This window comes from Nerophis ophidion, linkage group LG03, assembly GCF_033978795.1.
Source record: "Nerophis ophidion isolate RoL-2023_Sa linkage group LG03, RoL_Noph_v1.0, whole genome shotgun sequence".
In the NCBI taxonomy this organism is placed as follows: Eukaryota; Metazoa; Chordata; class Actinopteri; order Syngnathiformes; family Syngnathidae; genus Nerophis; species Nerophis ophidion.
The window spans coordinates 60,892,206-60,917,620 of NC_084613.1; the positions used below are offsets into that span (position 1 = coordinate 60,892,206).

The 25,415-nt window shown below is 40.8% G+C and overlaps 1 protein-coding gene across 2 annotated transcripts in view; it reads left to right on the top strand.

Moving 5' to 3' along the window:
- Positions 1 to 25,415, top strand: part of pdss2 (prenyl (decaprenyl) diphosphate synthase, subunit 2) — a 72,371-nt gene that overhangs the window by 31,801 nt on the left and 15,155 nt on the right. Inside the window, exons 3-4 of one of the 2 annotated variants that reach the window (XM_061895747.1) lie at positions 15,609 to 15,807; positions 20,362 to 20,403. In XM_061895747.1, coding sequence (XP_061751731.1) covers positions 15,609 to 15,807; positions 20,362 to 20,403 — 241 coding nt within the window. The remainder of the gene's footprint in view (positions 1 to 15,608; positions 15,808 to 20,361; positions 20,404 to 25,415) is intronic. The other variant, XM_061895748.1, reaches the window with a different exon arrangement.

The window sequence follows — 25,415 nt, forward strand, 5'->3', positions numbered from 1 at the left end:
GATATTCTCTATTTTCTCAAACTAGATAAAATTAGACTGACATTGAACGGTCTTTCTGTAAAGTTTCAGGAAGTATGGAGTGGTTTCCTAAAATATGTAAAAGAGACTGATCTCAATTTGAACCCTGATTGAAAAATAATTAAAAGGTAGATAATTTGTCACTGCACTGGGTTGGGTACATTCAGGAGTGCAATGGTCTGTGGCTTCATGTCAATATTTGCCTGTACTTATTTGACTGAGGCAGCCATGTTTAGTTCCGTAAACACGATGTTAAGCGTTCGCATTAGAAAATCCTGGTTAGTTTTTTTTGGTAATGTGAAAGATTACATAAAAAGATGAGATTTAACAAACAATCCAATTTAGGCATCATACCCTGCAGTGTGAACGTGGCCTCTCATTGATATCCACATATGAAAGAAGCCTGGGTCGGCTTTGAAAAAAATTGTATTGTACTGTTGACATTGACATGAAAAAACAGATAAATGTCACATATCGAGATTTAACAATCATAGATTTTGAGTGCACGATTATAGTCTGAATAATCATCACGGTTTCACGATTATCACAATTAATATGCATTGACTAATTTGTATGAAATCACAGACAATCCTGAGGGATTTTTATGTGTTATTTATTAGAACTAACAGTCATCAAATAATATATTATATAAAGTACATACAAACATTTTTTTTATTAATAATAAAGTAATATTAATATAAGACTAAGGTTAACTTTATTGATCCTCTATTGGACAATGTTACTTACGCAGGTAGTGAAATCAAGTATTATTGTTATCAACTGTCATCAATGCTGTTTATACATGTTTAATAATCTATCATGGTATGTTAATTAGTGGAATTATCATAATTTTATCTCATGGTATAGAGCTGTTCATATATTAGCTCCTTATGTTATTGTTTTACACTTGTTATAGTAACTTACAATGTCTATAGTTTATTCAACACAAACATGAAGAAGCAATTTCTAACATTAACAGTCACTGAATGAAGACCTTGACAGGAGTACCTGTTGCTGTTTATTGACATTGAACTGACTCAATGCTAAGCTACTGATTGTAAGTGACACCTTTTTTTTAACTCTCTACTAGCTCAATACTTCATGAAGTAACCTGTAAGTTGCTGCTAACATAATTTTTAAGTCTTACCTTTACTCTGGTGTGTAAAGCTTCACCATATTGAATATATACGGCCTTTGAATCGCAACTTTCTTTGGGTAGGTTTTGCAAATGGGTGAACCAGTGTTTTCAAAGACTTCCAGGTCATTTTTTAAGTACCCAAAATGATCCCACATTTGTTTAGGTGGTAAAAGTTTGCTTCTTTGTCCCATTGCCCTTTTTGAGCTATTGTAGCATACCAGCGTGTCTTTCAATAGGTGTGTTTAAACGCGTGGACCGCTTGTGTAACTTTGTTCTATGCAGGTTATGCTATAACATAACAGCATAATGTCTGTTTATAGCAAGTGAGGAGGACTCAAACACACGTATGGTGGACCCTTTACGATTAACTAACCGTGACGTTTTTAATCACGGTTTATAGTAATACTGGATATTGTTTCATCCCTAGTCACATGGGCAAAACAATCACAATTGACCTGCAGTGTGAACATTGCCTATGAGTAACAGTTACATGTTATAGAAGTGAAGGTATACAATTCCAGGTGTTAAAAGGTGTCCAAAGGCGTACACTTTTTAGCTCAGGTCCTTTCTGCCTGTCTTCCACACATCATCAGCATGCGTGGGCACGCCAAGTGGTTTCCAAAAGTGACTGCTGCTGGTGTGTTTGGCTTGACGTGTAATATGGGGGCCTGAAAGGGTTCTTTATTACTGCTTGCTGGCACAACGCTTGTATGTTTATAGTGGAAAAGTCCTAATATTGGACTTAATTGCCATAAACCAGCCAGAGAGGAAGAGCTCAAGACTGGTCAACCTGTTTTGCCTACTCTCACCTTATGTTGCTTGAATTACTGTCACACCGGTTCACCGACACAACATGCATTCCCTCATTGTAGTGTGATGGACAGCCTGACCCCACACGCTGGATGACTTGATCGCCTCATTTATGCTTCCTCCCGCTCTTCCTCTCACCTCTCTCGGGCTCATTAGTGCACCTCTGTTGATGGCGAGATGGAAGGTGGGGGATGATTGAAACCTCTGGGGGATGGTCTCCTCCCTCCTGACAGGCAGCATTTGTAAAAAATTCTCCACTCTGCTGCCTGACACTGATGATTCACCAAAATATAGCAATGACTGATGGACAGACGGTTAGGATGGATGGATATGTTGATAGGGAGCTTGGGCATACAAATAGAGGCACAGAGATAAAATACGGTACATGAGGCAGAGAGACCGTCCAAAGAATGAATGACTGTATATATTCATATGCATACCACTGAACATATCACACTGTCTGTCTGATAGACACTCCACTTTGAATTCACACTCACATCTTCTAGGCTGTATTTGATGGTAAGGCAGACAGCCGGGGGAGGAAAATGGCATAGAACACTCAGGACGAGAGGCGTGGTGAGGGGCGTTCCAACTCTGCAAGATGGCATCAGTTGCTATGCAACCGGGTACCAAAGCTATTTATACACAAGCCCCCTTGTCCCCCTTTTTTCCTCCCAATGCCCCACAGCCAGAGACCTGGACTAAAAGATAAGGTGTGGGATGGAAAGTGCAACCTGGAGTCTGAACTTTGTGCTTTTGTTCAAAGCTAATTTGTGTTTCATTAAACTTTTTTGATTTGATAATCATTATGAAACATTACAGTAAAAGTGCTTACTAAAGATAAAATGTGTTGCCATTTCATTTACACCATATTAGTTATCGTTTTAATTAGAGCTGTTCCGATTAGGGTTTCATGCTCCCGATTCCGATACCGATCATCCACGCGTGGATACCAATCTCATTTATTTGTGGTACATTTTCCACTTAATTTATGGTGAATACTATTGTCAGTTTAACATTATCAACAAAGAACAAATTACTCCATTCATCGATCCAATTTCTACCGCTTGTCCCTCTTGGGGTTACGGGAGCCTATCCCATCTGCACCCGGGCGGAAGTTGGGGTAAACTCGGGACAAGTTGCCACCTCATCGCAGAGCCAACACAGATAGACCGACAACATTCACACTCACATTAACACACTATGGCAGGGAAGGGCAAACTACGGCCCGGGGGCCACATCCGACCCGTTGGCCTTTTTAATCCGGCCCGCCAAATATTAGAACACAATTAGGCAAAGATGTTTTGAGAATTGCCACAACAAAACTAATACTAGACTTCGACGCATTGGCAAAAAAAATGGTGATCAACGACACTGCTTCCTTTGAAAGAGAGTGTAAGTGTTAACCCTGTAATACCATTTTTTATGTTTCTTCGAGGTTATGATATGGTATTGTTGAAAATAGATGTATAGCCCATTTTTGGGAAGTCTACTCTTGGTTCCAACAGGTATGATATGGTTTGGAATGCATCATGTGTTCACCCGGCCCATCTGTCAAATTTCAATAGCCTATTTTGCCCCTGAGCCAAAAAGTTATTGTTGCCAATCAACCTACAGTATCCCTAGGTGCATATCTTTGGAGGTGGGAAGAAGCCGGGGTACCCGGAGGGAGAATATGCAAACTCCACACAGAAAGACCCCAGGGATCAAACCCTGGACCGTCGTATTATGAACAGCAACATCACCCCTGTTACACCGTGCTGCCCATAAAGAATAAAAAAAATGATGGTCGCTGGCGCCATGACCAGGTACTCAAAGCAGTTGCTGAGAGCATTGCCTCAGCCATCAGCACCAGCAAGCAACATCATGCGCCTAAGATGGCAATCTCATTCATCAAAGCTGGAGAGAAACCTCGTGCATGTCCACAGACAACAACAGGACTCTTCTACTCAGCTCCTGATTGGCCGTTACACATTGACCTGGGAAAACAACTGAGGTTCCCCCAGCACATTGCAACAACATTTCTCCGGCCAGACATGATCATTATCTCAAAGGCTTCAAAACACCTGATCATGATGGAACTAACAGTGCCTTTGGAGGAGCGAATTGAGGAAGCCAGCAAAAGGAAACATGCCAAGTATCAGGAACTGGTGGAGGAGTGCATGGGCAGGGGCTGGGGGACTTTCTATGAGCAAATAGAAGTTTGCTCCCGTGGCTTTGCAGGACGTTCCCTCTGCAAAGTCCTTGTCCGATTGGGAGTCACAGGGGCGGCCAAAAGGAGGGCCGTTCAATCCGCAAGTGAAGCGGCAGAGAAAGCCACGAGGTGGTTGTGGCTGAAAAGGGCAGATCCGTGGGTTGCTACTGGAACACAAGCAGGCACTGGATCACCCCGGCTGGGTCACCTGGATAAGGGTGTCTGATGTTGCGAGACCCGAAACACCCGATGAATCCAGAATACATCAGTGAGGATGTGACCCAGTGCATCCAGGAGATGTATCTTTCAAGTGTGTGTGTGTGTGTGTGTGTGTGTGTGTGTGTGTGTGTGTGTGTGTGTGTGTGTGTGTGTGTATAAACATCCATTTTCTACCGCTTATTCCCTTCGCGGTGGCAGGGGGTGCTGGAGCCTATCTCCGCTATACTATATGTATGTATGTATGTATGTATATATATATATATATATATATATATATATATGAAGAGTTCATACGCAAAAACCGATAAACGCCATTTTGATAAAGTTTAGCCCAGCCTCGGTAATATATAGTCCACCACTTCTATTGTGGTATACCAAAATCAATTTGTTTGCAAATGCAGACAAATGCCGCTTTTAACGTCATTTAGTTCAGCGATTTATTGCAAAGGCCGATAAGCGCCATGGATCATTTATCACAAAAGCCGATATATCCGTTTGCCCAACCAGCGCTGCAGTACGGGATCACGTGACAAACAAAATGGCAGCGCGCTCGGACTCACTCAGTGTTGTTATCCACGCATGAATAATTTGGAAGCTTCTCCTGTGAACACTGTTAAGCCAGCGAAAAAAACTGACGTGTTGAAGTTATTTGATGTTGGCGCTAGCACGCGTGTCCGTGAGTTTTACACCGCCGCGTTAAACGATGTTGTCGAGCATGGAGCTAATGTCGATAGCGATGATGAGTGAGCTGTTGTCTGCACAGGAGTGTTTTTGATAGGCAAACCAGGTTGAGCATTTGTGCTTGTTTTATTAATAAAACATTGTCTTCATTGCAACACTGTTTTTTTGTTTTTTCATTTTGTGCTGAAAAGCACAAGGTAAATATGTGAGGTCACAGTTCCAAAAAAGCATGTCCGGTTAGCAAGTACGAAAAAACAATGTTCGCAGGGACAGCTAGATTTATACGTACCAAGGGATCGAAACTGTTAAATAATGAAGTAAATAAATGTGAACAGTTGTTACCTTGAAATGTGGCTTTCGATAAATTTCACGTTCTGTTTTTCTCTCTATCTTTATCTTGAATATTATGCGAAATAACGACCGCAAAGAAAACGATTTTGGAGATATCTGTTTTTGCAACATATCATAATTTGGATATATCTGCTTTTGACGTAAAACCACATCAAACACTCTTATTTGAAAGCCATTCATTACATCAGCATTTCTTAAAAGTTTAGGCTTTCATGACTTGCTTATTTTGATATTAAATAAACCATTGTATGCTTGTATATGTACCGGCAACACCAGCAGGCAGAAAATCGTTAATATACAGAATCGGTCAAAATGGATTTATCTGCTTTTGCATATGAACTCTTCATATATATATATATATATATATATGTGTGTATGTGTATATGTATATATATATATATATATATATATATATATATATATATATATATATATATATATGTGTGTATGTGTATATGTATATATATATATATATATATATATATATATATATATATATATATATATATATATAATATGTGTATATGTATATATATATATATATATATAATATGTGTATATGTATATATATATATATATATATATATACAAACCCTGTTTCCATATGAGTTGGAAAGTTGTCTTAGATGTAAATATAAACGGAATACAATGATTTGCAAATCATTTTCAACCCATATTCAGTTGAATATGCTACAAAGACAAGATATTTGATGTTCAAACTGATAAACTTTTTTTTTTTGCAATTAATCATTAACTTTAGAATTTGATGCCAGCAACACGTGACAAAGAAGTTGGGAAAGGTGTCAAAAAATACTGTTAAGGTTTAGGAATGATCATCAAACACTTCTATGGAACATCCCACAGGTGTGCAGGCTATTTGGGAACAGTTGGGTGCCATGATTGGGTATGTCCTTTGTTATCTTTGATATCTGATGTTTCCCTCTTACACACATGTAAGAGGGATGTGTACTATGGATATGAGCTTGTTTTTTTCCTTGGCCTCAGTCTGTACCCCCTCTTCAGGAGCCCAGGCTTAGACCAATTTTTTTTTCTTTTGTTATATTTTAATCTTTTATTTATTTTTTCCCATTCCCCCCACTTGTTTACCTGTATCTCACCTTTTTTGTAAGGGGCACCGGAAGTTGGCAGATCCGTCAGCAATGCTGTTCTGTCTCCCGGTAATGTTTGTCTGATTTTGAATGGGATTGTGCTGAAACTTTTAATTTCCCCTCGGGGATTAATAAAGTATGTCTGATTATGATTGAAGTGAAGTGAAGTGAATTATATTTATATAGCGCTTTTCTCTAGTGACTCAAAGCGCTTTACATAGTGATACCCAATATCTAAGTTACATTCAAACACCGGGAGCAGGTGGGTAAAGTGTCTTGCCCAAGGACACAACGGCAGTGACTAGGATGGCGGAAGCGGGAATCGAACCTGCAACCCTCAAGTTGCTGGCACGGCCACTCTACCATCCGAGCTATACCGCCCCGATTCTGATATATTTAAATGTGTGTGTATATAAATGTATGTATGTGTGTATATATGTGTGTGTATATATATATATATGTATGTGTGTATATATAAATATATATGTGTGTATATATATATATATATATATAATAAATACTGTATGTACATATATAAATGTATGTATATAAATATACATATGTATATATACACATGTATATTAATTTATATCCACATACAGTATATGGGTAAATATATGTATATATGCACATATGTGTATATATATATATATACACTTATAAATGTTTATGTATAGATATATGTCTATATATACATATATACTGTACATAAATGAGTTTTTATACGGTATGTATACATATGTATTTGCATATGTAAATATATGCATATGTATATATGTAAATATGAATAGTTATGTATGTACGTACGTGTCTATAAGTGTATACATGTATGTGTACATATTTATTCATATGCTTATGTATGTGCACATATGTATATGTACTTATATGCATACTGTATGTATATATGCATATGTATATATGAATCTGTATATACTGTATGTGTATGTATTTACAGTATTTACATATGCATATGTGTACATGTACAGTATATACAGTATATATACAGATATATGTATATTAGTGTAGGAGAGCGGTTCCACGCTGTGTATGGAGACACATAATTAGCTGAAAGCCGCTTTTCAGGGTGACAGAATCAGCATTTGTGATTGTCGTTAAAATGGCATTAATCGAAAATGACCGATATTACTTTTTCACAAAAATTGTCCCGTACCGTTTGGTGATACCTTGAGCGTTTGATGAGGCAATTGTAGGCACTGCTGAAATTAATCCAGCTACATGATGGTGTTTCAAGCAATTTATTATTTGACCCTTTGCACGTTAGGAGCAGAATTTAAAGCAGAACTTAGAAATCTCGCAGAAGTCTGGCTTAAATTGTATAATTTAAATAAATATATTTAAATGTAAATTATTGCAGCTGAGATAGGCTCCAGCGACCCCGGACGGGACAAGCGGTAGAAATGGATGGATGGATGAATATAATGTTATAAAATTAATCAGAAATAAATGATAAATGGGTTGTACTTGTATAGCGCTTTTCTACCTTCAAGGTACTCAAAGCGCTTTGACACTACTTCCACATTTACCCATTCACACAAACATTCACACACTGATGGAGGGAGCTGCCATGCAAGGCGCTAACCAGCACCCATCAGGAGCAAGGGTGAAGTGTCTCGCTCAGGACACAACGGACGTGACGAGGTTGGTACTAGGTGGGATTTGAACCAGGGACCCTCGGATTGCGCACGGCCACTCTTCCACTGCGCCACGCCGTCCCCAAAAAAACAAACATTAAAAAACTTTAAATGTATTTTTCCTAAATATTATTATTATCATTTTTTTTAAATACTTTTTTTTAGGCCAACCCTGCGCTTACTCACTGTACGAATAAGCCAGCAGCCAAGAGGAGCATTTTTACCATCTAACCTGTTATAAAATGTTTTTTAAATACCTTTTACACTCAATAAATTGCGAGAATCGAATTCAATATTTACCATATGATCTCCCAAAATTTAGTAGAACAAAAATGAATGAAGCCATTTTTAGTGTCTCAAAAATAAACTATACCATTACTTGCTGAACCTTGTCATTTTTTTGTGAAAGTCAAGCATAAGCACAATCTCCGTTGATTTGTAATTAAAATGTAAAACATTCCCAACAACTAAAATGTGCATCATTTTTTCTAGGTTCAGATTTGCATTAGATGTATTAGCAATGTTTAACTTTTTAACATTCCTATCGTACCATACCAGCATAAACAGTCAGTAATAAAACTAAATAAGACAGTCAAACAAAAACTACTTTGATGCCTGGAAAGCACAGAATGGTGTTTGTAGAGCGATGCTTTCACCTTTTTAAGAATAATTGTGTCGTTTGAAAGCATCAATGGCACAGGTTGCTTGTTAAGTATGTATTGTAATGGAAACTCAAGGGTTGATTGTGTAATGGAAAAATATACTTATTTTCAGCACAGTAATAATTTGCCATTTGCTGTAAAAATTCTCAGGTAATATTCATGCTAGCCATTAATGAAAATTTTAGCATACTACTAGGGTAGCATGTAGAACCAGCACAGCAGAGCTAAACCGTCGCTTGGGATGCTGATGTTGATTATTTTTGTAATTGAGTAATCTACGTATTAGTTTGTTTGATTAATCGAGTAGTTGAATACAGCAACCTTTATACCCTCAATGTGTATTTTAGGGAAAATAGTTAAGATAAACAAAAAAAAAATCAGCTTGCCATACGTAACTTTCATTCTACTTTCTAATAAATGCACATCACCAAAAATACAAGTTCCTACACTAGCCTACTGCATCAGTTTGAATCATCTGAAAGGTGTATCAAAATGCAAGATAGTTGGAGTATTCAGTCTCTGATTATGGTCGTCTCTTGGATTTGGCTACATTTTACAGTTATATTAAAATGAGCCGCGACTCTTTTTTTTTTTTAACAATGGTTTCGCCTCTCAAAGGCTGTCAAGAGCGACACCTTGAGAACAGGCCACTGTCAAAGAACATTTTTTTCCTCTCACTTGAAGCTTGAACCTATTAACTTTCCTCAAGGGAGAGCATTGTGTTGAGCTGCAACACTCAGCATAGAAACCAGGCAGACAATGGGTGTGATTGAGGAAAAGGAAAATAGATGACATTATTGAATGTTAATCACATCTTTTTTTTTTAACTGACATTGAACATTGTAATTACCTGGCTACATACAAGGTGTGTGTGTGTGTGTGTGCATCTGTTTGTGTGTGTGTGACTCTGGAAGTATGGTAGGCTCATCAGATTCTCGCTGTGGCAGAAAAAAGGTAAGTGGCTATCAGGGCACCCGACCCTGTCTGGATGAATCCCTCCTGTCGCAGCGCCGTGAACTCCTTCCATATGGAGAGGGGCCTAATTATCCCCCACCAATGACTGAATCAACATTTGATTATATCCTCCCTAAGGCTGCCCTGAAAGGCTCTATTCAAAGACTTGCACAATCAAAAATGGTTGTTATATGCTAATGATGAATGTATTTTAATTTTGAACACTACTACTCAGAAGCAAAACCAATGGGGTTTTATGCATTTTAGTACGTAATTTGTCTCCTTATATTGTATATTAATTTCCTCCTTTTATTGATTAGTATTTTAGTATCTCAATCTATCCATCCATCCATACGAGGTGGGGTCGCCAGAGCAGCAATCAAAGCAGTAAGCCCACTTTCCTCCCCCCAGCCACTTCATCCAGCTCTTCTCGGAGGATCCAGAGCAGCTCCCAGGCCAGCTGGGAGACATAGTCTCCCGAACATGTCATCTGTCCCCCCGGTGGCCTCTGACCGGCCAGACGTGCCCTAAACACCCTTCCAGGAGGGAATCCGGGGAGCATCCTGAGTATATGCCCTAACCGAGTCTAGGTCAGAAGCACACCATCCCCACCATGCATGGTGTTGACAGTGCACTGCTTTCCCCTACTGAGACTGCGGATGGTGGTCCAGAATCGCTTCAAAGCTGTCCGGACGTCGTTTTCATGGCTTCCCAGAACTCATCCCATGTCCGAGTTTTTGCCTCTACATCCGCCAAAACCGCAAGCCACTTAGCCTGATAGTACCTGTCGGCTGCCTCTAGAGTCCCATAGGCCAAAAGGACCCAATAGTACTCCTCCTTCAGCTTGACTGCATCGACACCAGCTGGTTCTGGGATTACCGCTACAGCAGGCACCAACCACCTTGAAGCCACAGCTCCGATCTGATGCTCCAACAATAGAGGCACGGAACATGGTCACTCAATGTCCAGCGCCTCGCTCATGACATGTTTGAAGTTCTTCCGCAGGTGGGAATTTAAACTCTCTCTGACAGGAGACTGCTATTCAGCTCAATTTTGTTTCATCGTACCACAGAACTTTCCTCCAGAAGGTCTTATCTTTTTCAGATGAAACAAAAATCTAGCTTTTTGGCCACAATACCCAGCAATATGTTTGGAGGAGAAAAGCTGAGGCCTTTAATCCCAGGAGCACCGTCCCTACCGTCAAGCGTTGTGGTGGTAGTAATATGCTCTGGGCCGGTTTTGCTGCCAATAGGACTGGTGGTTTAAATGGGACAATAATAAGGAGGATTACTTCCAAATTCTTCAGGACAACCTAAAATCATCAACCCGGAGGTCGGGTATTTGGTGCAGTTGGGTGTTTCAACAGGACAATGACCCAAACACATGTCAAAAGTGTTAAAGGAATGGCTAAATCAGGCTACAATTAAGGTTTTAGAATGGCCTTCCCAAAGTCCTGACGTGTGGACAATAGTGAAGAAACAAGTCCATGTCAGAAAGCCAACAAATTTAGCTGAACTGCACCAACTTTGTGAAGAGCAGTGGTCAAAAATTCAACCTGAAGCTTGCCAGAAGCTTGTGGATGGCTACCAAAAGCGCCTTATTGCAGTGAAACTTGTCAAGGGACATGTAAACAAATATTAACATTGCTGTATGTATACTTTTGACCCAACAGATTTGGTCACATTTTCAGTAGACCCATAATAAATTCATAAAAGAACCAAACTTATTGAATTTTTTTTTTTTGACCAAGAAGTATGCGCTCCAGTCACTCTGTCACTAAAAAATAAGAGTTGTAGCAATTATTGGAAACTCAAGACAGCCATGACATTATGTTCTTTACATGTGTATGTAAACTTTTGACCACAACTGTATTATCCTAATTGACCTTTTTTGTAACACGGGTCATGACTGTAGTGTACTTCTGTAATTATTTCCCCATATTTCTGCACAATAACTCAAATAAGGTAACACTCGCGAGCAGCAGAGAATATGGAGTGATTTTTGGTCGAGGACATATTTTGCTTTATTCATTGAAATATTTCTTGCCACCTGATGTATATTTTTATGACATTTTCTGTTAATGTTATCACTTATTATCACACCCCAAAATGTTATTTATTTTACTCAATCAGTGTGTATTCCGTCTATTTGTATTTGTGTTTGACTTTCTTATCGACTGTTACTGAATAGCATTATTTTACATTTGCTGAGATTTTACATTCTTTGAAATGTATGTTTGTTATCTATGCTTCACCTCTTGTAGTTTCCTTCATATATTGTTAAAACTGGTATATGATCACTGATGTCGGTTATTAGCAGACCACTTGTGGTATTATCAAAATAAATTGTAAAAATTATATCAAGAAGCGTGGCACAGTGACTTGTGATTCTGCTTGGTCTTATATGATTTTAGCTTGTGATTTTAAATTATACTATACATCTTACCTATGAAGTCATCAATATTATTTTGCTTGTTAGGGTTCAAGAGGGCAATATTGATATCCTCCACATATGAATATTACCTTCTGTCTCATTTCTGTAAAAAATGTGTTAATCTGGTTCTCAAACCTTCCAATATTTGACTGAGGTGTTTGATATATACAACTGATGAATACGTTTTTGTTTTTTTCATGACATATTTCAATCGTTATGCATTCCAAGATATTTTTAATTGCAAATTAAATATTTTTTCACCACTTTGTAATCCAGATGTTTATCCACATACAGTACATAGCTACTCATTCACTCCTACTGTTTCTGTTGATGAAGTTAAGTTAATATCCTTCCAGGTCCAAATCTATTTCTGTCTCCTCCTTAATCCAGGTTCTTGACATCACAATTACTTTAAAAATTTTATTTTAATTGATTCAGATATTGTTGAATGTTATTGGTGTTTTTATACAAACTTCTGCTATTTATGTGAATAATTATTAGTTTGTTGTCAGATGCAATACTTGTATTTTATTGTTCTGTTGTGTAGTAGGAGCATTTATTGTCAATGTGTGAAAAAAGTTTATGGTTGGATTTATGTCCTTCTCAAAGTCCTGTTGTTTCATGTCTTATTGATTCATCGTCCATGTGTAGTGTCTGTCCAGTTCTTCCTTGCTTCTTTACTTCCTACACCTTTGCTTCCTCGGGAGAGCCAATCAGTTTAAAAAATATTTTACAATTTGTTACACAGTTGGGCTTTATTTTTTGCTGTTTTCTTAGTTATCTTGCTTTTTTAGCAATGTCTGCATTCTTTTTCGTAAGGTGGTCATTCACTTAGACATTTTTTCTGTTCAATTTGCGTTCCCGTTTCAAAAGTGTGATTTTATTCTTTCTTTTCACAAACCTCGTTTTGATAGCAGGTCTGTCGTGGTTTTTCCTGGGCAGCAGGTTTCAAGCCTTGATGTTATCTAGATCCATCTTTTATCATTTGCTTCAGAAGAACGATGCCGCCTGTTGCTCCATCGAGTTGGTCTCTTCATCGATGGCCTCCCTGCTGTCTGCAGCTACAGTATGCTCATATGAGCGCGACTTTATTTCCAGTCCAGAAACGATCACATCATTCATCATGCAATATTTTCCTTATTTGTTTACTTTTTGTTCTAGGTCTTGTATTTGGCGGTCCTTCTCTGCATTCAATTCAAAGAACTCTAATAATCCCTTAAGCGGCAATTCATATTGAGAAGCAGGTTGTCGTTTGCACAGCCTACACAGGGCCCACAATAAATAGTCAATAAATATATAAACATTACAACCCTCTGAATAATTTAAAAGTTTTAGACTCTGAGTGCAGAGGGGACGAGTGATTTGGAGAAATTATTTGTTTTACAAAATAGAAGGGCATAACTTCATCCTGAAGGCAACAGAGAGAATTCACCCACAAGGACATGGCTCAGCGAGGCTAAAATGCTCTTTGCTTTTCGGAGGATTTGCTGGTTGTAGAAGACGTTCAAATCTCCTAGTTTTACTCCAGTATTCTTAGAGCAAGACTTAATAATACTAGTCAGGTTGTTTCGGTCCTTCACTAAAAGACAGTGAAACTAACAAATATAAGAAAAATACATAATTCACACCTACATTCTGGAAGTGTAATGAATTTACCTCCTTCAATAAACCGAGGAGCTGCTTTTGCTGTGTCCTGACAGCAGTCACCTCCTCTGACAAGAAGTTGAGATATTTTTTATATCTTTGACTTCTTCAGCAACAATTGTTCTCTTTGGTGGCATGATGGTAATGACCCAGGGCAAATCTTGATTCTCTGATTTGTGAATCAACTGTCCGCAGCCCGTCAGCTGTCAACTGTTAGCGCCGTTTGGGTAGCTGTTGGATGTTCAGCGCTAACTTTAAGTCCACTTTGAATTCTAAGAATGTCAATGACAATGAAAAATGCATACCCAAAAAAGTTTTTTTCTTTTGAGGTTTGTGATCCAATATTGTTTGTCAGTTAATCCAGAAAAAAGGTTGTTTTCACAGCAGTTGCAAGCACAGACGCAATGCACGACTAGATGGTGTTCGTTATGGATAATCTGTGGCGAGCACAAAAGTCCAATAACAAAACGGACAAAAGTTCAGATCCGGATGGCCATTTCTCCCAATCACGCCTCTCCAGGTTTCACTGTTGTTGCGATTGAGAGCGTTGAAGTCCGCCAGCAGAACAAGGGAATCACCCGGGTGAGCACTCTCTAGTACTCTCTCTAGTCAATCAGAAAAGGGCGGATACTCTCAACTGCTGTTTGGTGCGGAAGCACAATCAACAGTCAAGACCCGTCCCCTCACCTGAAAGCGGAGGGAAGCTACCTTCTCGTCTACTGGGTTAAACTCCACTGTACAGTATTGCCACCCTCGCCTGTCGCCTCTCACTACTTGCAACAGAGTCCAGCCCATCTTGAGAGGACTGGTGCCAGAGCCCTTGCTGTGCTTTGAAATGAGTCTGACTAGATATGGCCGTAACTTCTCCACTTCGCGCACCAGCTCAGGCTCCTTCCCCCCAGCGAAGTGACGTTCCACGTCCCAAGAGCTAGCTTCTGTAGACGAGGATGGGACCGCCAAGGGCCCTGCCTTCGACTGCCGCCTAGCTCACAGAGCACCCGACCTCTATGTCCCCTCCTATGTGTGGTGAGCCCATTGGAGGGGTACCCACATTGCCTTTTTGGGCTGTGCCTGGCGGGCCTCATGGGTACATCGAGCCGTCAAGCCTCACCGCCACGCCTGGCTCCATAGGGGGGCTAGGTGACCCGCTTCTGGGTGAGGGAAAACTGCCTTTGTTTATTTTCATAGATCTCTTCAAGCTGTTCTTTGTCTTGATTGTAATCTATGTAAATAATTCAATGTATAGACTATGATGATTAACCTGTGTGATGACTATGTTATTCTGATATTGTTACCATTTAGTGGTCAATTGTACGGAATATGTACTGAACTGTGCAATCTACTAATTAAAGTATCAATCAATCAGTCTGGTCTCTCACCTAAAACCTGATTGTTCTGGGAGACCCTACCAAGGGGCATAGAAGCCCCTAGGCAACATAGCTTCTAGGATCATTGGGACCCTCATACCATATAAGGTGTCAGAGAGGAGGCATTTGAATCATCAGAATTATTTTTATGTGCATTTACTGACATAATTCTATGCTGACTGGCCGTGCTGAAACAAAGTTTGCATATAAGTTCCGGGCAATCCATGCTGTCTGCACTTTATACATTTTTTATTAGTGACACTCAAACAAATAATAAAGCAACAGTGATGAAATTCAAGCTTTTTTGTAATCGATACATTTTCGATTAAGCCGCAAAGAGTTTTTAAATGTATGCTTTTTCTTGTGTCTTTTCTAGTCAGCGAAATTTGGCTGAAATCACAGAGTTGATCCACACAGCTTTCCTGGTGCATCGTGGAATTGTCAATTTGAAAGAACTGACAGTTTGTGATGGCCCACTGAAGGACATGGAGTTTGGCAATAAGATGGCTGTTCTGAGCGGCGACTTCCTGCTTGCAAATGCTTGTACTGGATTAGCCCAGTTGGACAACACTAAGGTAATCTACTGTATGTGTGATTAAAGATAATTAACTGCACCGGTGATTAAGAATATTACACAGTGCAATGTCGTACAGTAAAACTTTTCTGTAAATGCGGTCCAGCTTATACCGACAACTCCTCAACATCCAACATATTTATTTTATTACTTGAATAAGTCCCGCTTTGAAATACAATACATGGTTGACCGCTATTTGCATAAAATTTGAGACCCAAAAGTCTAATTTCTATGAAAAATCGTCATTGGCAATATGTTGTAATATTGTCAACGTCCTCATTATCACTAAGTAAGATAGCTACTGTCTAGTTACACAGAATTTAAACATGCACACAGCGCAAAAGTGAGATACAAAATAAAAGTATTAACCTAGCTGGGTTTACATGGATTTTACTCACAATTTAGTTTTTGTTAACTACCAAAATAAAGATTTACAAACGCATACATTTCATTGAAGTCTAGTCTAAACAGCTCTCTGGAAATTTAATCTGAATGATGATGAGGCACAAACTAGCCTTTTATTGTTGTCAAGAAAAAGCACCCTGTACTCCAAACTTAATTAGGCCAGCGCACTTTAAAAATAGCAATGTGCCGATCAGTATTTTTATAAAAAACTATGTGATCCCAGGGGGTGATCAAGGGGATGGGTCAAATGCAGAGGACAAATTTCACCACACCTAGTGTGTGTGTGACAATCGTTGGTACTGTAACTTTAATCACCGTTGTTAATTAATGCTTTTCAATGCTAATCACAAATCCCCTCTTGCTGTTACATTATACATTTAAATTCCTCCAGCTTACAGGCTATCAGTTAATTGTGTATGTCCATACACATTGTGAAGGTTTGCCCCTAAGTTAGATTTTTTCACCGCCATTGCGGCTAGTGAACTGCATTTCTTGTCATTCTAAGGAGGCCAAGGTTAAATATGTTACACGCTGAGTTAAATAACACAAGAAAAAAGTTCTAAGTGTAGATGGAACAGCGTCACAGCAGAAAGTAAGTAGCTATTATCAGGAAATTAATAGGAGTTTACCGAGTACATTATACAGCAACAACTTTTAGTGTGTCAGCATTGTCACGGCCATAAGTACACAATACGTAAGGAGAGAGTGGATCAATCCATAAATTGGTAGTATCAGTATTTGATTGATTAGAATTCTACTTTTTTTTTTATTTTAATTATTTTTTTCGGAAAACAACTTTTTTATTGTTGATTTTTAATGTTTTCAAACTGAGGGAATAATTGCCTGGACACGAGAACTTTGAGATAAAAAGTCAAATGATTTAAGTGTGTAGTAGATAGTAGTTTTTGCTCTTTTTTAGTTGTTGTGTACTACTAACTGTATTTTGTTAAAAAAAATTATTGTAACGAACGCTAGTTTAAATATTGCGTTGTTATTGTTAAACTGTCAAAACCACTCATAAATACCTTTACAGTTAATACATGTGATTGGTATCGGTATTGGTGTCAGCCGCTACCAGGCAGATGCCACTGCCTCCTATTACCCAACCCCTGAATCACAGCTCAGAATACACCTGTCGCTACAATATCATATAAAAACAGAATAATCCAATTTTAAATATATTTTAAATGAAGGAAAACAATGTCAGCAAACTGTCAATTGTAAAAAAAAAAATGTTTTATTATCGAATATGTATTTTAGACATACTGTACACAGAGTTACAATATGGTACAGCACATATCTTCAGTTCCTCATTACAAAATGTCTGAAAAGGACAACAAAAAGGTTTAATTGAAAGCTGTAATTCATCATCAGTTGGGCTGGGCAAAATTATCTATTCGATAGATTATGGATATCGTTTAAATTTTGCAATATCGATTACCAAAAAATCAGGTCAGTAGGTAGGTCTTTATTGTCATTGCACAAGTACAACAAAACCTTGTTTTCAGCACAAACCCGTTCAAGATTAGACAAACAAACAAGGGTTTGTTTGTCTAATCTTGAACAAGGTACAGGGTTACAGAACAGGAACGCTGATGGGTCGCCACAAGGTGCCCGTAAAAGATGGGAAAAGGGTAAACGCTGGGGAAGGATGAATAAAAAAAATACAATCTAGACTGGGCTCCTAAGGGGGCCCAGTCTGGAGTGGGGAAAAAAACTCCATAGCAAAGCACATATTACAACGTGTATCTTGAGCTATCTAGCAACAGAAGGGAGGGAGGGGGGGGCCATGGTGGAAGGCTGCAGCTCTCAGGCGCTGCCCATCCGTCCATCACCATTATGGGATTTGCGTCAAGGGCGTTGGATTGGGGCTGGGGTATGTGTGTGTGGCGTATATTTCTTGTGGATGCATGTGTGTGTGTAAGCCTGCAGTGTGTCTCTGTTCCGCGGCCTTGATGTTGTGCAGCCGATAGTCAGTCCAAAGTCTACAACAACTGGAGTGTGTCCATGAGAGACAAGAAGGGAGTTTGTTGTGTCTTCACCGCACTGTCCTTCGGGAGAGTCTCGAAGCCAGGGAAACAATCCAAGTTAGAATGTTTTGTATGCAAGTGAAAATAAAATTTGCTTCTCACTCTAAATTGTCTATGACTGATCCTCAAAATCCTGCGGGGAAGACAGTCCGATGTTATCCAACTCACCAGAGTGTCCACAGTTCTTCTCTTCCCGCATCCTCCAATCATTTGTGGCAGCTTTGGGGTACTTTGAAGACTACCAGCAACTTCCAATTTGTCGACAGACCAGAGCAACGCTTACTCCAATCAGCAGCTGTCCGGTTGTCATAATTCCGAATAGGTAGATAGCTTCACGTCCTCGACAGAAAAGGGTCGCCAGTCATGCGGCACTCCTTCCTCTCCCAAAAGTCCGTCGTGTGTGCAGCAACAACATCTCCATCACGACAGCAGGTTCCCCAAAACCCAAGATCTTGTCAATTTTGTTGAGGCCAGCTAAATAGTTCCAATGTTTAGATTTGCAGAGCAGTGCAAAAAGAGACCACAAAAAAGTTAAGACAAGACAAAGAAGCAAGCAGGAGAAATAAGGGAGAGGAAAGGGGAGCGTCCGCCCTCAATGAGTGCAAGTGAGAAAAAAAAATATTACCCAAAAATCAGTGGTGTTAAACTGTCCTAAGCTGTTTATGGTGGCGCAAAAAAACTAAGAACACTTGTATTTTGTAAAAGATTTGAGGCTTTTTTAATATTTAATTACAGATCGAATCGAATTGTGATTAATCAATTTAGAATCTTTTCAATCGAAATAGGATTGGTTGGAGAAATTGGTCAAGTATGTCTTGCAGTCGCTTACTGCGTCTTCAGAAGCCTAATGGTACTTGTGGGTTGGCTGGCACACTGTTTGTACAGGTTGTGGAGGACGGCAAAGGCAGCGCCTCCTCGGTGCTCCCTCAATATTATAATTCGGGTGCAACTCGGGAGAAAGATTACCTCTGAGGGTGGGGCACTAAAAAATGTGAGTCTCCCAGAAATATCTAGGGTATACCAATATAACACTGTAATGCGCCATTCATATAGTACTCGTGGACCGCACCAACAGTAAATTTCCACATCAGTAAATTTTCACATCAGGGTGCGGGCCGCAAAATAACGTCTCGCGGGCCGCAATTGGCCCGCGGGCTGCGGGTTTGAGACCCCTGGTGTAGATCATGATTTGTGTCGACTTAGAGCCTGATATTCTTAAGGTTTGCGTGTTTTAAAATATGCGAACTTGATAGCGCAAGCAAAGCTAATAAGTGACACATGTACGCTGAGAATTGCGTCACTTCAGTGAGCAAAATAAGGAGGGAAATCATTTAGTGTGTATTTGCGGAATATATGCTGATTATCACAATGTCCACAATAATGGGAGGAGCAGATGCAAATACAATAATTTAGTTCTCTAAATATGACTTAAAACTGTTCTGCGAAAGCTGTTTTGCATTTTTATTTAGCGTGTCTGAAATGTTAGTGAAAACTAGCATTTGCACTGAAATGGCTGGGTGAAAGAAGGTGATCGCGCTGCAGCTCAATCCTATGTATGCTTGTTAACATATACTGTATGGACTGTCAAGAATAGATTTTTGTAGACACATCAATTCAGAAATATAATTTTCTAGTTTAATAGTTGCTCGATGACTTAAGGGACTGATTAAAACAAATTCAATTGATGCGTTTGCAGGATGTTTAGCGTGTGGTATTTGGAATTTAGTAGATCAGGCCTTGAGTTGTGTAAATCTGTCCAGGAAATCACGCTTACATTTGTTTGTCAGCGGTCTAATTTTGGCGGAGGGCTACAGCAAAATGCCTGTGCTCCCTGGTTAAACTTGTGGATTTTGTTCTCAGAAAAGAGAGTTCCAGGTCATTCGGAAACTTTGCAACAGAAATATGACAATCCCTGTTCAAATACCACAAGGGAGGGACGTTGCTGAACTAAAGTTATTTGTTCTGGTTTAGTTTTTCTCACATAAAGACCTGCAAATATTGAACATTATTTGAGATAGCGGGAGAAGGGGTGTCCTGGCCTTGAGAAGTAACCTATGCCGTTGCTTGTGTACACTGTAAAGTTATCTCGGCCGACAGCTCTGGTTTCTTCCCTTTTGCAGGCCCTGTCGGCAAAACACGATCCGGCTGGATTTAGGAATGAAGTAAGGCTCAGGCTGAACGAGAGCTTATCTGATACTTTCTAAAAAAAAGCCCCCCCCCCACTTCCCAAGACAGGCAAAGACACCAGAGTAATACTGTAGGCACATTGTCCTTTCTTTTCACTGGGTGAAGCTCGGGTTTCCTCAATATTTTCTCCCTGAAGGATTCTGTTACCCAAAGGGCAACGCAAGCATCGCCAGACTTTTCTGACAAACTAAAGGATGTCCAGGATAAACTCTAAATGTGTCTTCAATTATCCCATTAGTTTCTGTTGTGAAAATTCAAATCAGCGTCTTGTGTGGCAAGCAAACAAAGAGCAAAGATTCTGGAAGCTAAAATGGAATCACGCATGCCCCCTGTAAGATGAAAGTGGCAACTGCAGTCTTAAACCAAACAAAATAGGAAAATTAACTGCAAAAAAAATTAATGACAAATACATTTAATTTTAGGATCAAATGCCCATATTCAAACATGTCAAAAGACACAGAGATAATTTTGCATTACGGTTGTTGCATCTCCTCATGCTCCTTTTAGCTTCATTTCAACCCTATTATAATTCACAGCTGATCGGCTGAAATGGAACCAAAATACAAGCTGGAACACCATCGTCTAATTAATTCCCAAAAAACAGCTGCCTAAAATAGAGTACAATTTGTCTTTGAGTAAATGAGGAAATATTTTACTGTCTATCCTATTGCACGATATAAACGGTATACAATGTAAATCATATAAGTTTGGCTGACATTGGAGCTTTTAATACTATTGTATCGTAATAATGCATGCTGATGACACAAATCTGACTGCAACAAGCAAATAAAGGCATCCTTAACGCGACTCAGCAGTTAACGTCTTGCCACCGTGCAGCTTCTAAATCATGTCGGCAAATAAAAGTACATTATGACTGGAGGATACAATGTAAAGAAGAGGTTGGTAGATCGATACAAATAGCGACAGTAACAATAACAAGTACAGCATCCGTATATGTTTATGATATAAAAAATATTACTATCAAAACTATTTTTTTGTTGTCATTTTTGTTATTGTTTACATCTCTAGAAAATAAGAGCCAATTGTTTAACTATTCTACTTTATTATTTAAAAAAAGTAAGGTAATAAGGAAAAATATAAAGATTGATTGATATTGTTATGCCCCCATCCTGTGATCAAAAATTCAATCATATAATGATCCTGAAGATTTTAAGTATGAACATTGGTCTGGGCAACACCATCCATCCATCATCTTCCGCTTATCCGAGGTCTTGTCGCGGGGGCAGCAGCCTAAGCAGGGAAGCCCAGACTTCCCTCTCTCCAGCCACTTCGTCTAGCTCTTCCCGGGGGATCCCGAGGCGTTCCCAGGCCAGCCGGGATACATAGTCTTCCCAACGTGTCCTGGGTCTTCCCCGTGGCCTCCTACCAGCTGGACGTGCCCTAAACACCTCCCTAGGGAGGTGTTTGGGTGGCATCCTGACCAGAGGCCCGAACCACCTCATCTGGCTCCTCTCGATGTGGAGGAGCAGCGGCTTTACGTTGAGCTCCTCCCGGATGGCAGAGCTTCTCACCCTATCTCTAAGGGAGAGCCCCGCCACCCGGCGGAGGAAACTCATTTCGGCCGCTTGTACCCGTGATCTTATCCTTTCGGTCATGACCCAAAGCTCATGACCATAGGTGAGGATGGGAACGTAGATCGACCGGTAAATTGAGAGCTTTGCCTTCCGGCTCAGCTCCTTCTTCACCACAACGGATCGATACAACGTCCGCATCACTGAAGACGCCGCACCGATCCGCCTGTCGATCTCACGATCCACTCTTACCCCACTCGTGAACAAGACTCCTAGGTACTTGAACTCCTCCACTTGGGGCAGGGTCTCCTCCCCAACCCGGAGATGGCACTCCACCCTTTTCCGGGCGAGAACCATGGACTCGGACTTGGAGGTGCTGATTCTCATTCCAGTCGCTTCGCGAACCGATCCAGTGAGAGCTGAAGAACCCAGCCAGATGAAGCCATCAGGACTACATCATCTGCAAAAAGCAGAGACCTAATCCCGTGGCCACCAAACCGGATCCCCTCAACGCCTTGGCTGCGCCTAGAAATTCTGTCCATAAAAGTTATGAACAGAATCGGTGACAAAGGACAGCCTTGGCGGAGTCCAACCCTCACTGGAAACGTGTCCGACTTACTGCCAGCAATGCGGACCAAGCTCTGACACTGATCATACAGGGAGCGGACTGCCACAATAAGACAGTCCGGTACCCCATACTCTCTGAGCACTCTCCACAGGACTTCCCGAGGGACACGGTCGAATGCCTTCTCCAAGTCCACAAAGCACATGTAGACTGGTTGGGCAAACTCCCATGCACCCTCAAGAACCCTGCCGAGAGTATAGAGCTGGTCCACAGTTCCACGACCAGGACGAAAACCACACTGTTCCTCCTGAATCCGAGGTTCGACTATCCGGCGAAGCCTCCTCTCCAGTACACCTGAATAAACCTTACCGGGAAGGCTGAGGAGTGTGATCCCACGATAGTTGGAACACACCCTCCGGTCCCCCTTCTTAAAGAGAGGAACCACCACCCCGGTCTGCCAATCCAGAGGTACCGCCCCCGATGTCCACACGATGCTGCAGAGTCTTGTCAACCAAGACAGCCCCACAGCATCCAGAGCCTTAAGGAACTCCAGGCGGATCTCATCCACCCCCGGGGCCTTTCCGCCGAGGAGCTTTTTAACTACCTCAGCGACCTCAGCCCTAGAAATAGGAGAGTCCACCCCAGATTCCCCAGGCACCGCTTCCTCAAAGGAAGACGTGTTGGTGGGATTGAGGAGGTCTTCGAAGTATTCCCTCCACCGATCCACAACATCCACAGTCGAAGTCAGCAGAACACCATCCGCACCATACACGGTGTTGATAGTGCACTGCTTCCCCTTCCTGAGGCGGCGTATGGTGGTCCAGAATCGCTTCGAAGCCGTCCGGAAGTCGTTTTCCATGGCTTCCCCGAACTCTTCCCATGTCCGAGTTTTTGCCTCCGCGACCGCTAAAGCTGCACACCGCTTGGCCCGTCGGTACCCGTCCACTGCCTCCGGAGTCCCATGAGCCAAAAGAACCCGATAGGACTCCTTCTTCAGCTTGACGGCATCCCTCACTGCTGGTGTCCACCAACGGGTTCTGGGATTACCGCCACGACAGGCACCAACAACTTTGCGGCCACAGCTCCAATCAGCCGCCTCGACAATTGAGGTTCGGAACATGGTCCACTCGGACTCAATGTCCCACACCTCCCTCGTGACATGTTCAAAGTTCTCCCGGAGGTGTGAATTGAAACTCTCTCTGACAGGAGACTCTGCCAGACGTTCCCAGCAGACCCTCACAATGCGCTTGGGCCTGCCAGGTCTGTCCGGCATCCTCCCCCACCATCGCAGCCAACTCACCACCAGGTGAGCCCATTGGAGGGATGACCCTCGTTGCCTCTTCGGGCTGTGCCCGGCCGGGCCCAATGGGGACAGGCCCGGCCACCAGGCGCTCGCCATCGTGCCCCAACTCCGGGCCTGGCTCCAGAGTGGGGCCCCGGTGACCCGCGTCCGGGCGAGGGAAATCTGAGTTCATTTTGTTGTAATTCCATAGAAGTCTTTGAGCTGCTCTTTGTCTGATCACTCACCTAGGACCTGTTTGTCTTGGGAGACCCTACCAGGGGGAATGAAAGCCCCCAGACAACATAGCTCCTAGGATCATTGGGACACGCAAACTCCTCTACCACGGTAAGGTAGCAGCTCAGAGAGGAGTCTGGGCAACACCGCCCACTGTAACTACATAGTATTGGATCAACACCCAAAACTCATGTGAAATATCCAAACAACTGGGGAGCAAGCATTGAATAAATTTTAAAAGAAGTGTACTTCTTACTAGGCCACTACCCAGTGGCCTTGGTGGTTAGAGTGTCCGCTCTGAGATCAATAGGTTGTGAGTTCAAACCCCGGACGAGTCATACCAAAGACTATAAAAATGGGACCCATTACCTCCCTGTTTGGCACTCAGCATCAAGGGTTGGAATTGGGGGTTAAATCACCATAAATGATTCCCGGGCACGGCACCTCTGCTGCCCTCTGCTCCCCTCACTCCCAGGGGGTGATCAAGGGTGATGGGTCAAATGCAGAGGACAAATTTCACCACACCTAGTGTGTGTGTGTGTGTGACAATTATTGGTACTTTAACTTTAACTTTAAATACAACCATTTTACGACAAAAAGTCACTCTGATATTAAAATATATTAAAAGTTAATTTAAAAGTAGATTAATAATATTTTTGAGAAAATACCAGATTCTGCATACATCTACAGCTAAATTAGGAGCTTTTGTAACCCCTGTTTTTAAATTGTAATATATTGGGATTTATATTGTTATCGCAAGAGACTGCAATATATAACACAAACTGTTCAAACTCCTCCCCTGCGGCAGGTGTTACAAATCACTGTACGCCAAAACAACCTAAGAGGCAATTAGTCTGATGATCGCTAAAGAGTCACAGTGTCAGACCTTTTGCTATAATTTAACTTTGGAACTAATCCGTCAATATGAGTGTACTACCTCCCGTTCACTTTGTCATCATTGTATTCTATTCACCACTGCACTATGACTTTGACTGCATTATTAAAACAGGGACAGTACACATTGATGAGCACACAAGTGTAAATATGGAAGATTAGCCTGTGGCTAATTTCCATCTTTCTTCCCTGCGGCAATTAATGCCAAACTCTAAGAACAGGAGAGCACCGAACAACAGAACAACAAGACCATAGACAACAATAAAACATTAATAATATAAAGCACAGTAGGACTACAAAAAAATTAAACAATAAACCAAATTACTAATAACAGACCAGCATTTAAATGACCATCGAAAGATGGATTTAAATGTAAGTATGCTTAAGTGCTAAAGTGTTAGGATACACAAGAAGAGAATTGCACATTGCCCATTACAAAGTGCTAAATTACTAGTTTGTAAAGTGCTGGTGTAAATTGCA